Source organism: Lactuca virosa, chromosome 8, assembly GCF_052849685.1.
Source record: "Lactuca virosa cultivar CGN04683 chromosome 8, Lactuca_virosa_CGN04683_v6, whole genome shotgun sequence".
Lineage (NCBI taxonomy): Eukaryota > Viridiplantae > Streptophyta > Magnoliopsida > Asterales > Asteraceae > Lactuca > Lactuca virosa.
The window spans coordinates 174,794,312-174,808,669 of NC_136433.1; the positions used below are offsets into that span (position 1 = coordinate 174,794,312).

The 14,358-nt window shown below is 36.2% G+C and overlaps 2 protein-coding genes across 2 annotated transcripts; both read right to left on the reverse strand.

Moving 5' to 3' along the window:
• Positions 1 to 1,691: 1,691 nt before the first annotated feature.
• SUF4 (zinc finger (C2H2 type) family protein) lies at positions 1,692 to 6,494 on the reverse strand. The gene is made up of 7 exons (XM_079066999.1): positions 6,114 to 6,494; positions 5,143 to 5,243; positions 4,929 to 5,031; positions 3,447 to 3,823; positions 2,737 to 2,891; positions 2,606 to 2,659; positions 1,692 to 2,017 (listed from the first exon to the last, which is right to left on the reverse strand). Exons 1-7 carry the CDS (start codon positions 6,305 to 6,307, stop codon positions 1,946 to 1,948), a joined length of 1,056 nt encoding a protein of 351 aa, XP_078923125.1. The 5' UTR covers positions 6,308 to 6,494; the 3' UTR covers positions 1,692 to 1,945.
• A 6,714-nt stretch (positions 6,495 to 13,208) lies between these two features.
• Positions 13,209 to 13,553, reverse strand: LOC145131074 (uncharacterized). Its single transcript, XM_079065811.1, has one exon. It carries the CDS (start codon positions 13,551 to 13,553, stop codon positions 13,209 to 13,211), a length of 345 nt encoding a protein of 114 aa, XP_078921937.1.
• Positions 13,554 to 14,358: the final 805 nt, after the last annotated feature.

Genomic DNA, 14,358 nt, shown 5'->3' on the forward strand with positions numbered 1-14,358 from the left:
AGAAAATTTTTGTCAAACATTAACATTTTTTTGTAAACATGCTAAAATTGCCGAATTAAAAATAAATAATATATAAAGGGAAAAATACAAGGTCTTTTTTAGAAAAAATATATGTTTATATTTAATCTAAAGAAAAAAAAACCAATAGTCTCCTCCAGTTTAATTAGTCACAAACCTCTAAATTTGAAGAGCTATAATTCCACTACAAGTTGTATAATTGTAAAAATTATCATCTGAAACACAAAATACAACTAAAAGAAACAAAATAAAAAAGGTAAATAACCAAGTACATAAAAACTAATCTCTATTTAAAATTAGACAAAATTGCAAGAATGGTCCCTGTGGTTTGTCGGAAATTGCCACTTTGGGCCAAACATGTTTGGAGTAGCACCAATGGTCCAAAAGTTTCAATTTTGTTGCTAGTTTGGTCCATTTTGGTTTGATTGTTTATAAAATGACGATTTTGCTATTGTATTTTCTTTTTTTCAATTTTTTTATTACAAAAATTAAAAAAAGAAAAAGAAAAAGAAAAAAAATACTCTCTCTCTCTCTCTCTCTCTCAAACGTCCAATAAAAATTAGATCTGTGATGTTTTTCCCCAAACACACACACACATCAAATTGTCGGACGACCACCTCCACCACCTACCGGACGACCACCGCCACCGCCTACAGGACCACCATTTTCTTGTCAAAATGCCACCGGACCACAGGACCACCACCATTTTCGCGAGATCTTTTCGCCGCTTCTGCCACCCTTCGCCTACAAGAAACCACCACCACAACCTTCACTTATTTCTCCGGCCAATCCATCTGTCTTTGCAGAACTAGAGAACCACCTCTTATTTTCTCCGATGTCCCTTACAAAAAAAACACCATGTACCGGGAACCACAACCCGCCACCATAACTAGGGTTTTTAGAGCCCCCGCTACTAGGGTTTCAGAGCCGCCGCTACTAGGGTTTTTAGATGCGGTGGTCATTTGGGAGGGAGGACGGCATAAACGATGACAGTTGAATCCCAACAGGTCTAGAACTTTTTTGTTTGATTCGCCGCTCAAAATGGTTGCCTGAATTGCATCTTCATAAGCCGCCACGAGTCTACTGAAACCCTAGCAGGTGGTCTAAGGTGGTGGCGGCTAGGGTTTAGACTTGCCCCCCCTCGTTCTAGCCGTCGTCGTCGCCTCTACAAACCCTAACTTCATCTCTCTCCTTCTCCAACGACGACGCCTTCTAATCAGATCTTGAAGATGAAAACCCTAGTCCCGGAACAAGAAGGGTGGCGACGGAGGTTGGTGACGACAGTTAGGGTTTCAGGACATGTGAGTTAACAGAAGAAAGGAAGAGGGCGGCGAAGTTAATAGAAGAAAGGAAGAGGGCAATGGAGGTTGCTGACGGCGGTGGTGGCAGTTAGGGTGAGGAGATGAGAGGTTCCATCGGAGAGAGAGAGAGAGAGAGAGAGAGAGAGATTTTTTCTTTTCTTTTTTCATTTATGTAATAAAAAACTGAAAAACAAAATACAAAGGGTAAAATCGTCATTTAAAACAAAAATAGACCAAACTAGCAACAAAATGGAAACTTTTGGACCATTGGTGCTAGTCCAAACATGTTTGGCCCAAAGTGACAATTTTCGACATACCACAGAGACCATTCTTGCAATTTTGTCTTAAAATTACATATCTTTGAACCCATGCTTCAACTATAACAAATTTTCCCATTCCAAACACCTAAAAAAAATTCACTTCCAGCTCATCACTCCTGATTAACATTAATAATTAAGTAAAAAAAAAAAAAAAAAAAAAACTTTAAACATCATTTGTCCCCTTAATACACTTTCTAAATAGCAACAAACTTCCTTTTTTTCTCTTTAATTCCATTAACAATAACATAATCACCATTTGCAAATTCTCTCTTTCTTCTTTCTTCTTCTAACTTGATAACAAAGCTTCTAGAAGGCCATTCTACCAGCAAGCCTACCTTCTGAAATCCTCCTATCAATAGCCGCATCAATTGAGCTCATCTGAAAAACAAAAACAAAAAACATCCACCCATAACACAAAAATTACATTTCTACCCTTCCCTTAACAAAAAACAATATTATAAAGATCATCAATCATCAAAAAGTAAAACTAAATAATATTATATTTTAGTAACTGGAGAGGTTAGCATTGCATTGCATTTGCATCTAAGCAATTTTCCAGAAGAAGCTGACCTGGCAAAGTTTGTATATTTTTGTAACGAATGGGCAAAAATCTGTTACTTGTTCCACCCGTATCCAACAAATATTAGAAATTAATAATAATAATAATAACAAATATTAGTTCTAAAATCCACATACTTTGAAAGTTTTACAATAAATAATATTAATAACAACCATAAATACCTACTTGAACTTTGATGCTCAGAAAAATGGTGGATCCAACCGAGGAATAGCCAAAAACAGCTGAGCAAAAGGCTCAGATAACTCTTCTCCACATATTATTATTATTTATTACTATTATTATTATTATTATTATTATTATTTTGAAAGAAATTGAAAAAATGATTTTTTAAGTAGCTTTTATATAATAATAATTATAACAATGTAAAAGAGTATTGTACAACTTACCTGGCTTGTTTCATCATGAACCTGATACTTTGGTAAAGACATTCTTCTTTCCTCCTGTTAATAAACATGTAAAAAAAATTAAATATTTTTATTTTTATTATTAAAAAAATAATAAAAAATAAAAAAGATACCATGGACATGGCCTCATCATCCCAGACTAAGTAGACTTCATTTGTTGGTGGTGGAATAACAGGAGCTTTATTTGCAATGACAGGTGGCGGCCCAATTGAAGGTCCACCTGTATTGGGCCCGGAAGCATACGAATGTGAAGTAACCGCTACCCCACCTGCAATTAAATTTTATTTATTTATTTATTTTTCAAGATCTTTTTTTAGAAAAATCTAAAATATTTTATAAATCTCTCTCATTTAATTTTCGTTCTTAAGCACACATCATATTGTTGTTACTTATGATTGGATTTATTTGATATTTTTGTATAATCGATAAAAATTAAAAAGATGAAAATCATTACTTATGTAGTTTAAAATGATATACTATTGAAATTTTAATAGAACAAATTAACAATTGAAATTAGGGAGCAAAATGAAATACGATTGAAAGAAGATTACATGTACAAAACACAAATAATGAATATTAAGTGGTTCATACAAAAAGTAAAAAAACTCGTCTAATTCAATAATTATTTCAAATAACAATAAAATATAAAAAGTCGCACTGGAGATACTCTTATAGAATAATTTATTTTTTTTTAACTCAAACATGTATGTATATATTTTCTAGGCAAAATTTCAAAACAAACTACAATGGTATATATAGAACTTGGACTATTTTTTTATCCCAAAAAGAAACTGAAAAAAAAAATGTATATATAAAAACTAACCTTGAAAAGCTGGATTATGATATCCCCTTGGCATATTCATATTAACTCCATGCAAATCGGTTGTGTTGTTTAAATCTAAAGGAGAAGCCAATGGAATTGTGGAAGCAGAATATGGTGAAGTTTGAGCAACAACAGGAAACAATGGCTGAGATACAAGAACAGAAGGTATGGAGGATCCAGGAGGAGCAACTGGAAATGACGATTGTACCCCTGATGATGAGATAGGAGCCCGCATAGTTTGAACAGGAAATAAAGGCTGTTGTTGTTGTTGTTGTTGCACCACCATTGAAGGAATTGAGGCAACTGAATTCTGTTGAAACCATGGCTGTGGTCGAGGTGCCACTGCCCAACCACCACGTGGTATTCCAGGGTTGTAACTGCATCAAAAATTCCATAACAAAATCACTATTTAGGGTTTAAGGATTGTTTAGGGTTTAGGGTTTAGTGTTGTTTAGGGTTCAGTGTCGTTTAGTGTTGTTTAAGACTTAGGGTTTAGGGTTTAGGGTTGTTTAGGGTTTAGGCTGTGTTTGGCGCGCCACAGCTAGCTGAAAAGCTAGCTTATTTTTCGAGCTTTTTTGGGTTGTCGTGTTTGGTAAGCCAAAAAGCTACTTGGAGTAGCTTTTTAGGAGCTTTTTACAAACTTCCCAAATATACCCTTAATTAATTATAGAGAATTAAATTTTGAAAATGCCCTTTTATGTAATTTTATATCTTCCAGCTAGCTTATCAGCCAGTTTTTACCAAACACTCTTTTTTATCGGTTAGCTTATCAGCTAGCAGCTAACTTTTTAACCATCAGCTAGCTTTTCAGCTACCAGCTAGCTTTTCAGCTAGCACGCCAAACACAACCTTAATGTTGTTTAAGACTTAGTGTTTTTTAGGACTAAGGGTTTAGGGTTTAGGTTTTAGGGTTTAGTTAGCGACATTACATAGCTGAATACTTTAGTAATTGAAATTTTTAACATTGTAACTTTTGGTGCTACATTTAAATAATAATCACTTCATCTTTGTATTTAAAATATTTTTAAAAGGAAAATCTCCGATAAAGTCACAATATTTTGGGTAAGTTTTATTTTTTGAACAGAAAAGTTCCGATTATTTTATATTTTGCTCAAATTAACGGAAGTCTTTACTTTTTTTTTCAACAGAAAATGACATATTGTCCTATAAAATTAGATAATCGGGACTTTTCTGTTCAAAAAATAAATGTTGGGATTAAACCGTAAACTGACCCAAAATATTGGGACTTTATCAGATATTTCCCTTTCAAAAATGTTAAATGTAAAATCCTGGGATACACAACAACACCAGTTGGTTACAATGTTTTGGGATATATTCAAGATACATCAATGCAGTTCATTTATTTGTGCGCTACAATTTTTATTTTTATTTTTTATATTTCTTGTAGTTAACCCTAATATTTTCAAGTAAAGATCATATATTTAAATGATAAAAGTATATTTGCAGCAAAACATTACTTACATAGACTGCATTGTTGCTGGAGGATACCCTAACGATCCTGGAATCAAACCAACATGAGAAGAAGGAATCTCCATTTTTCCAACTTTAGTTGGGTTGTCATTATCTGCAAAAAAAAGTAAGTGTAAGAAATTGCATTGTTGTTATTTGTCCTACGTGGCAAAAAATGTTGAGGTGGATGCCTAGTCATCAATTCATGTCAATTAACTATCAATACCTTCATCACCATAATGAGCTGCCAATACATCTGGTGGGATCCCCTGCATGCCATAAATTTCAATATCTGTTGATTCTCTGCCCTCTTTAGCATTTGGAACCCTGTAAAATATTATTCAAAAATATAAATATTGATGGTTAATTAACAAATTCAGGAGAAATAATCAAGTGGAAATAAATGATTGAAGATCAGAAATTAGCAAGCTACAATAGACAATTATAGTATGTCTTCCAACAACTTTCTTCATATAAGAAGCATGCAAACTTGTACTACAAATCCCATTGAAAATCATTATGGACTATATTGCCCTGTATCCAGCAATTAAGTACAATTTTAAATAACTTAATAGCACGTCTATTGATCTTGAAATTTTAAAGAGGAATCATGTTTTTAGCATCATTTGTATAACAATTGTTGGAAATGGGATCAGTGGCATATGTGTCAAGATTGTTTCCTGATTGATTTCCTTGTTCAGGGGTGTATGTATCAAGGAGCAATAAAACCAATCCACACTGCTCAAACTTTGAATGATAGTTGAAACCTTACAGGATTTTTCGTATTTATAGGACTTGGTATGCAACTTGAGCCCTCTCAAGCCTGAAAAGATAAAAATACAGAAATTTGTATATGATGTAAACTACTCTCTCGAACTTTCAATTTCAACGCCCTGAGCAAAGAACTTATCTTTGCCACTGCTACTAGTAGACCAGTATGATGCAACAAAAGCTATGCCTAGATGATGGTTGAAAAAATTGGGTGTTAATTCATGTTTCTGGCATATAGATTCATGTTTTAGTATAGTACTGTGATCTTATCATCTGCTAGTTAAAAAAACACTAATTGTTGCGGATGATTACAAACATTAGTTGTGCAAGGGCAAAACCATCCTACAATATTAGAATGTTTACCAATAGCTCGTTCGCAAAGAAAAATCAGTGAAGTGAATGACGAATTAGAGAGTAGAGCTTTACTTGGAAACAGTTTCTTTATGAACCTGCAGGACATGGATGGCCATACCGCCGGCGGTTGAAAGCTTTTTATGGCAGACATGGCACTTGAAATGCTTCGCCTTCTGGTGCTGAACCAAGATCTTCTCATCATCGAATTCTCTGTCGCAGTAATAACACCATACGTCTGATGATACTCTCTTCTTCTTCTTCCCCATCTCACCAAACTTCAAACACACACACACGCACACAAAGAAGCAGTCGCTCACCAAATTAATACTCCCTTCGTAGATATGTTTGTATGTGTATTTGATTTGATTTGATTCGCAGGCAAAGAAGAAAAAACGTTCTAGGGTTTCTACTGCTGCTGTTTCTTCTTTGCGAATCACAAAACTTTCCCCCTTTCAAGATATTGTTTTAGAAGACACAATATAGGGACCGAAAGAGAAATAATTGTAAAGAGAGGGGTCAATAAGTAAAATTAAGGGGTTTTGTACCCGAAAGTGGCTGACGTGAAGTTGACTTGTATTCGCAGATCTTTCACTCGGGTCGGGGCTAAAGTCCAAATTTCAAATTGGGTTGGACCCAACATGTAATCGATTATATGGGCCAATTTTCTTAATTCATAAAGATTATTAGTAGTGGATTGACCGGTTAAAAATAATTATTTTGGGAGTGAACCATTGTGTTGAAACTTGAAACTAATAAATGAATATTTAGAATCCAAAGAATGAAACTAACATTATAACTATTGCTAAGTAAGTATGTAATTCATTATATAATTAAATTTTTTATCATTTTAGCATCAAAGTACGAATAAAACAAAACAATTAGATAAAATTAATTGTCCAACATCTAAGGTTTAAGATTATGGTGTTACTGTATCCTACACTGAGTTGGGGTAGAGCATCGTGAGGTGCAGTGAACACCGCCCCACCCTAACTCAGACGTCTAAAACCTATGAAACAATAAATAAAACCTGAAAAGAACACTGTAAAATAGACATTGAATTAGACACCGAAATTATACTAAGAAATTGTCACTGAAAAATCAAACCACAAAATGGCTATTAAGAAAATTATTATACAAAATTTACAAACCATTTTCCTTCAATATGAAGATAAATTTTGAACTTTTACTTATATTATACAAAATTTGAAGCCAAATCGAAGTTTGGAATTAAGGTTTAGAGAAATTTTAAAATGTTTTTAGGTATAAAATAAATATAAAAACTAAAAATTAGCTTTTCAATGCTCCTTTTTTGTATGTGGGGTTCATTTTGCAGCACAAGTTTCATAGCGAGCCTGTTGTTTCGCGTTATAATTTTGTATGATGAATAACGCATCGTGTTAGCCAAACTATATTTATCATTTTCTTTGGTACTAATCATTAAGAACACTAAACTTAAAGAAACCATGACTATGTAACTAATCACCAATGATTGGATATTATATTTACAAACATTAAATCGTATACAAAGTCACCTAATTAGAGAATGGAAATGCATTGGAGAAGACGACAATCACATAGAAACGGATTGCATATGCCGACAAGAAACAATTAAATAAATAATTAAACACTTATAAAAACTCAAAATACATAACTAACCTAATTTTGTATATTGGTTTGGCCATTGGGCTTTAAATTTAGATTTTGAATTGGGCTAAGAATATTCGGTCACATTCTAACCTCAAAAGGTATGCAGTTATTGAATTTAATGTATGTAATATTGTTGGCACAAGAGGAAATGACAGTCTTAGATATATTTTAGGAAACATTCCTTTTATGCAGTTTTTGTGTTAGAGTAGGAGTCTAGTTTTATTAGTATAAATAAGGTTAATGTTTAGGATGTTTAAGTTAACTTTTTCCAACAATAAAGTTCAAGTAATTCCTCATTCTTGTTCTTTTCTTCTTCTTTGTTCAGTTCATACCTTGGGCACCAAGGTAATGTCAGGTGGTATACATACAATTGGTATCAGAGCCTAGGGCTCGTGAAGACGTAGGGGGCCGGTTTGAGAGTTGATTTCAAGAAAACTGTAGCCTTTCGCTGCAGGGCAGACGCAGCGGGAACCGGGTTCGGTTTAAGGGGGTGTGGATTGTTTTTTAGCACGAGTTGAAGCATCTCAACAACAACCCCGGTTTTTCTTCATTAGGCTTGTTCTAAGGTAGAGAGAGACTAACCGAAGGCGCAAAATAAACGGACGAGAAGACGTCAAAGTGGGTGGCTTTGATTCGGTTCGTTTTGCGGGTGATGAAAGACGGTAAAGGTGGTCGTGACCTTGTATTGTTGTTCGGTGGAAAAGTGCTCTCAGAACAAGTTTGATTAGGTCGGGGTTGTCAAATGGAGAATAAGATGTCATTGGTTAAAAAAGGAGGTTCGATGACGTTTCAAGTTCCGGTTTTGACTCCAACGAATTATCCGGTGTGGGGAATCAAAGTCAAGTTGATTATGGATGCATACGACATATGCGAGAAGGATGAACCGAGGGCGTTTGGTGGAAGAATATCTCGGAATATAATGGATCAACAAAGGTATGGTTGTCAAGACAAGAAAGGAATGGACAAACAACAATGTGTGAACATTATGGCGGTGGAAGTTCAAATCGGATGGTTGTGGATCTGGGCGGGGAGAGGTTGTGAATCCGGGAAAAGTCGAGATGGTAATAAACGTGCCTAACGGGATGTCATGGTGCATGTTATGTGTGTTGTGAACAATCAAAAGGTATGGAGGACTTTGGACGTGACCAAGGTGGAGGTCGGGTGTCCAGGAAAGGTCGAGAATCGTGGTGGTTGTTGCCTTGGTAAAACAGGTTACTGGAACAAGGTACAACAAGATTGTATGTGGTTCGGTGATGATGATAGCAGGTGAGCTCTCTATATTCAAATGCTAAACATGGTGTTGCTTAAAGAAACTGTTGTCGATGGGTTTTGCAGGTGAAACAGCCGATAGGTCGACGGTGAACAAAGGTTGTGAATATGGTGGTGTTCGTCGGTGGTTAATGGCGGAGAAACACAGTTGTAAGTGATAGGCGTGGACAAACCAATTAAGGGGGTGATTGTTAGATTAATCGGTTTATCACAAGAGGAAATCTGAGACAATTTTAGCTCTAGGGGTATTTTAGGAAACATTCCTTTTATGCAATTTTTGTGTTAGAGTAGGAGTCTAGTTTTATTAGTATAAATAAGATTACTGCTTAGGATGTTTAAGTTATCTTTTTCAGCAATAAAGTTCACCAAGTAATTCCTCATTCTTGTTCTTTTCTTCTTCTTTGTTCAGTTCATACCTTAGGCACCAAGGTAATATCAGGTGGTATACCTACAAATATTAATATTTAATACCTAAGATTTATCGTTTTATTTGGATCCACTTCTAATAGCACATTTGGTGTGACATAATCTTTCATATTAGGACTTAGGAGCAATTAGCAAACTTCATGTTTAGTTGGCTTTCTTTGTGTTACAAACTAACCTCTACCACATAGAATAGAAAGGATATATAAAGTATGCCTAAATCATTTGAATGAAGTAGACCACTAATAGTAGTTTTGAGATATTCACTTACCGTTATCCAATCAATTAATCTATGAAAACAGTTTACAATGTTATCATCTATATATTAATTTACAACAAGAATGAAAAATCCATCGCCTAATTACGTGACCATCGAATTAGGATGTTTCTCCCTTAGTCACCAACCCACGATTCATGTTCTTGCCCTAGACAAATTAATTGTTATGGTTAGTAACATGGCGGAAAGCATCGGCGATTAAGTGTCATTATAGCCTCGTTACTTCGGGAGAAGGGTACCTCCTCACAAAGGAGGTCGCAGTGACCAGGCTCGGGCGACTATTTACCAAAAACACAAGTCTTCGTAAAGTCATAAGACCATGTATGGGGTTGGCGCCTGCCCAGTGCCAAAAAGTCAAGGAAGTTGATGAGTTGATGATAGGGGATCCAGCGACAGAAGCCCCGGTGAACGACGGATGTAACTATAATGGTCCTAAGGTAGCAAGATTCCTTGTCGGGTAAGTTCTGACTAGTACGAAAGGCGTAACGATCTAGGCACTGTCTTGGAGACAGGCTCGGTGAAATAGACATGTATGTGAAGATGCAGACTACTTGCACTTGGACAAAAAGACCCTGTGAAGCTTCATTGTTCCTTAAGATTAGATTTGGGCTTTTCCTACATAGCTTAGGTGAAATGCGAAGAAGGCCTCCTTCCCGGGGGAAGGGGAGGTCTGAGCCATCAGTGAGATACAACTCTGGAAGAGCTAGAAATCTAACCTTGTATCAGGACGTACGGGCCAAGGGACAATCTTAAAGTAGACAGTTTATATAGGGCGTAGGCCTCCCAAAAGGTAATGGAGGCTTGCAAAGGTTTCCTCAGGTCGGACGGAGATTGGCCTTTGAATGCAAAGGCAGAAGGATGCTTGAATGCAAAACCCACCCGTTGAGCATGGACAAAATTCAACCTTAGTGATCCGACGGTGCCCTCTATCTGAACCAGATCCATCGAGTATTTAAGATCCGTGGTGAAGTAGACCAAATAGGTAAGTACGTTGTATTGGCTCCTTTGCTAAAACAATGTAATATCATGTTATACCTTGAAGCCATTAGGACAACCATATCATGCATAATCATCCAGTTCTTAAGCAGTCAGATTCACAAAAGAAAGTTAAAGAGTTATATAGTTGAAATGGTTATTCACTTCCAAACATATCGCCATATTCAATAATATGTGTTTCTAACTCTTCCATTAAATCAACTCGATCTTGGGACCATTATGAAGACCAAGACAAGAAGTGATCCATAAGAATCCACAATCTCCATCATCTTTTACATTGTGTACTTACTTAATGTAAGGATGTAATACATTTGGACTCATATATGAATATGAATACATTTTTTAGTCTACATATGAACTATGTCTTAGTGGTTCGTGAATCTTAATGGAACTTAACCCAAGTTTAGACATGTTTAAATAACTACGTCCACATAGATCTTCAATTGGTGCATCAACCCGATTATCTTTGAAAGGCTTCTGCTTCAAGCTTGGACGACTACATGTAGTTTTATGAACAATGGGTTCAAAAACTAAAGTTCTAATGGGTTGATAGACTCCCTTAAATTCATCATCGTTGACTTTAAATAATTTAATGCCCACGTGTAAACTAAATTTCTTGATGACATGCTTTCATTAACGTCAACTCAATATATGTGATGATAACTTGAGGGCAAAGCGATCCACCCAATGTTGACTTTAAAAGATTTAATGCCCATGTGTAATTGATTTTTTTTCTTCATGCATAAATACGAATGCTATGTTGTAACACCTAGTTCTAGGTAAACACTTTTTTTGAATATCTGATGGAATTCTTTGAGGTTTAATCATGGTCACGACGTGAGCACTTATGTGTCACGATGTGACCACGCTGGAAGAAACACACATATCTTTAGGAGTCATGACGTGACCAATTAAGGGTCATGCCGTGAGACCTGTTGCGAGCCAAACCCTAATTTTGGGGATTTTTCTCATATTTAAAAGAAGTAAAGGCTAGGGTTATTCACCCTCAACCTCCATCACCTCCTAACACCCCCCCCCCTTGAAACCCTAATCCTCCATAGTTGATTTTGAGCTCCATTTGGGTGTTTTCTAGCCAAGAATAAGGAAAGATAGAGATTAGTGCATCAACTCAACATTCAAGCTTCACCAAAGTCCATTTTCACACCTTCTGGACCCTTCTGAGTTTCCAAGTTCAATGCTTTATGAGTCTATAAGCTTAGATCTAGGTTTTTATGCACCATCTTTCATGTCTAGGCTTGATATAGTGATAAGGGTCCATAAAGTTGCCAACTTTATGGATCTCCAGTGTCCCTTTGATGAGATAAGTGTTGGATCTGAAGTATGGTTAGGTTTTAGGACTCTTGCATGAGATCCTAACCCCATTCTTTTCTTGGTTTTCCCTAGCTTGTGTTTGGGACATGCATTGGACATGCATGTCTAAAAAGCTATGATTTTTATGGTGTTCTAGGGTAGAGAAAGTCTTCTGGAAGGTCTGAATTGCAAGGCTTGATGGATTAAGAGCTTATAGCTCATTTCTGTCCAAAGCGTCCTCACAACGTGAGAACTTGGGTGTCACGACATGATAATGGAAGAATTACAATTATTCTGATTTATTAGGTCATGACGTGACCAATAGATGGTTACGACGTGATAACTGACCGAGTGACATTGAACGTTGACATTTGACCATTGACCAAGTTCGACTTTAGGTCAAATGGAGTACTTTTAGTAGTAGATTGAGGCTTGGTCCCTGTTTGTTGTATAGGTGACCTGTAGAGCCGGTATTTGGAGCAGTGATCAGTTCAGCTAACTTTTGGTCTTTGAGGTGAGTTTTCCTCACTATACTCGTGGGTCGAAGGCACCAATGTCGGCCCACTAGGTTGTGTTATGTATCCCGGTATATAGGATGTTGTTATGCTGTAGTGACCTGTTAGATTGGTAGATTTGTATGATTTCATGTACTTACTGATTATTGTTTATCTATTGCATATGTCGACATATTAGTGGTTGGGTTGAGGCGGGAGGCCAACAAACCCTAGATGGCTGGGTTGAGGTGGTATTGCTTTGTGCGGTAGACCAACAAACCCGGGATGGTTGGGTTGAGGCAATATGCCAACAAACCCTGGATGGCTGGGTTGAGGCCACGAGCCAACAAACCCTATATATTATAATTGTTATTGTATTATGGTGTGGAGTATGTTGGGGAACTCACTAAGTTTTGGCTTACGGTTGTGGATTTCAATGTTTCGGGTACTTCAGATGATTGGGGAAAGGCGAAGGCTTGATCGTACACATCATCCTACGAATTTTTATGATTTGAGTGATGTTTTATACTATGATTTGTTATGATATTTTGGGAAAACAATGGTTGATTGTTACATGGTTTTTATGAAAGTGACTTTGAAAAATCAAAAAAAATTCACTATGGTTTTTGGGATGTTACATATGCAAAATGTTAGTTGAGTTGAACTTACACTGAGAATTTCGAGAAGAGGCATCTCGAACTTGTTCGTTTTGTAAGTTGCGTCTATCAATATCACTTGTGGAAATGCTTCTCATATCTCCAATGATTTTGGATGAATAAAGAATAAATCTTCCGATTTGTTAGACAAATTATTTGTACGATAATAATAAATACAACCTCCTTTCTTCAAAGATGTCAAAAGACCTTGCATTTGGTTCATACCTTTTTCTTCAGTCTTTCGTACTTTCTGTTTAGAAATGTATATTGCTTGGAGTGTAGACACATTTTTTGGATTTTGCACTTTCAAGGTTAATAAAATATCATGCGGCTTCACATTCTTTGCTGACAAATCAACCATCAAATGAGTTTCATTACCAGTTAATCGCATTGCAAATGCATTACCCTCCATATCTTTTGCAGGTTCATGGCTATGCATTCCAGATACCACATTTAACGTCCAAAAATCATGTAATTTTAGAATATTTACCCTTTGATTCAAAAGGATATTTAATATTTTTTTATCCCAGTATTTCTACCGGAGATTTTTTTTACTTTTATAAATACTACCACGATCACATACAACTTTAGTTAAGAGCCCACTTGCTCTTATTGTAACACTCGGTTTCGAATTGCTTCATTATTTGGGGTCGTGGCCTGATCATCAGTTATCATAAGGCTTAGGGCCTTTGGGAAGAAAGGTTTAGACCCATTTGGATATGGGTAATGTTGGTTATGTGATGATAGGGTTCGGTTTGTGCTTTAGAGCCCAAGGGTATCAGTAAAGGCGTTGGTTCAGGCCTTTTATGAATTTTAGATTTAATTTCGGTTGGTTTTCATACTAAATGAAGTTTATAGATGTGTAGGACTTCTCGTAACCTTTTCGTAGATATAAATAACGTCGAAAACGGGTAAGGGAAGCAAAAGTTATGACCATTTGAAGTTAGAAGGGTGTTGGGCCAAAACGGGTACGCATGGCATACACGGGAATTTGGACGCGGGTGCATTTGGGAATGCCCTGCGTTCCCCAAGGGAACGCGTTGTGTTCTTCAAGCCAGATTAAAACTCTAATTTAGGGTCTTGGACCCTATTTAAAGACCTTAACTCACCTCCAACCCTTATTTCCTTCTGCCTCCATCCTCTCTAACCCTAAGAACGAAAACCTAGCCTCCATTTGAGTGATTCTTGAGCTTCAAAGTGATTTATGTGTGTCTTGGTGCTTGAGGAAGAAGAAGGAACTTCTT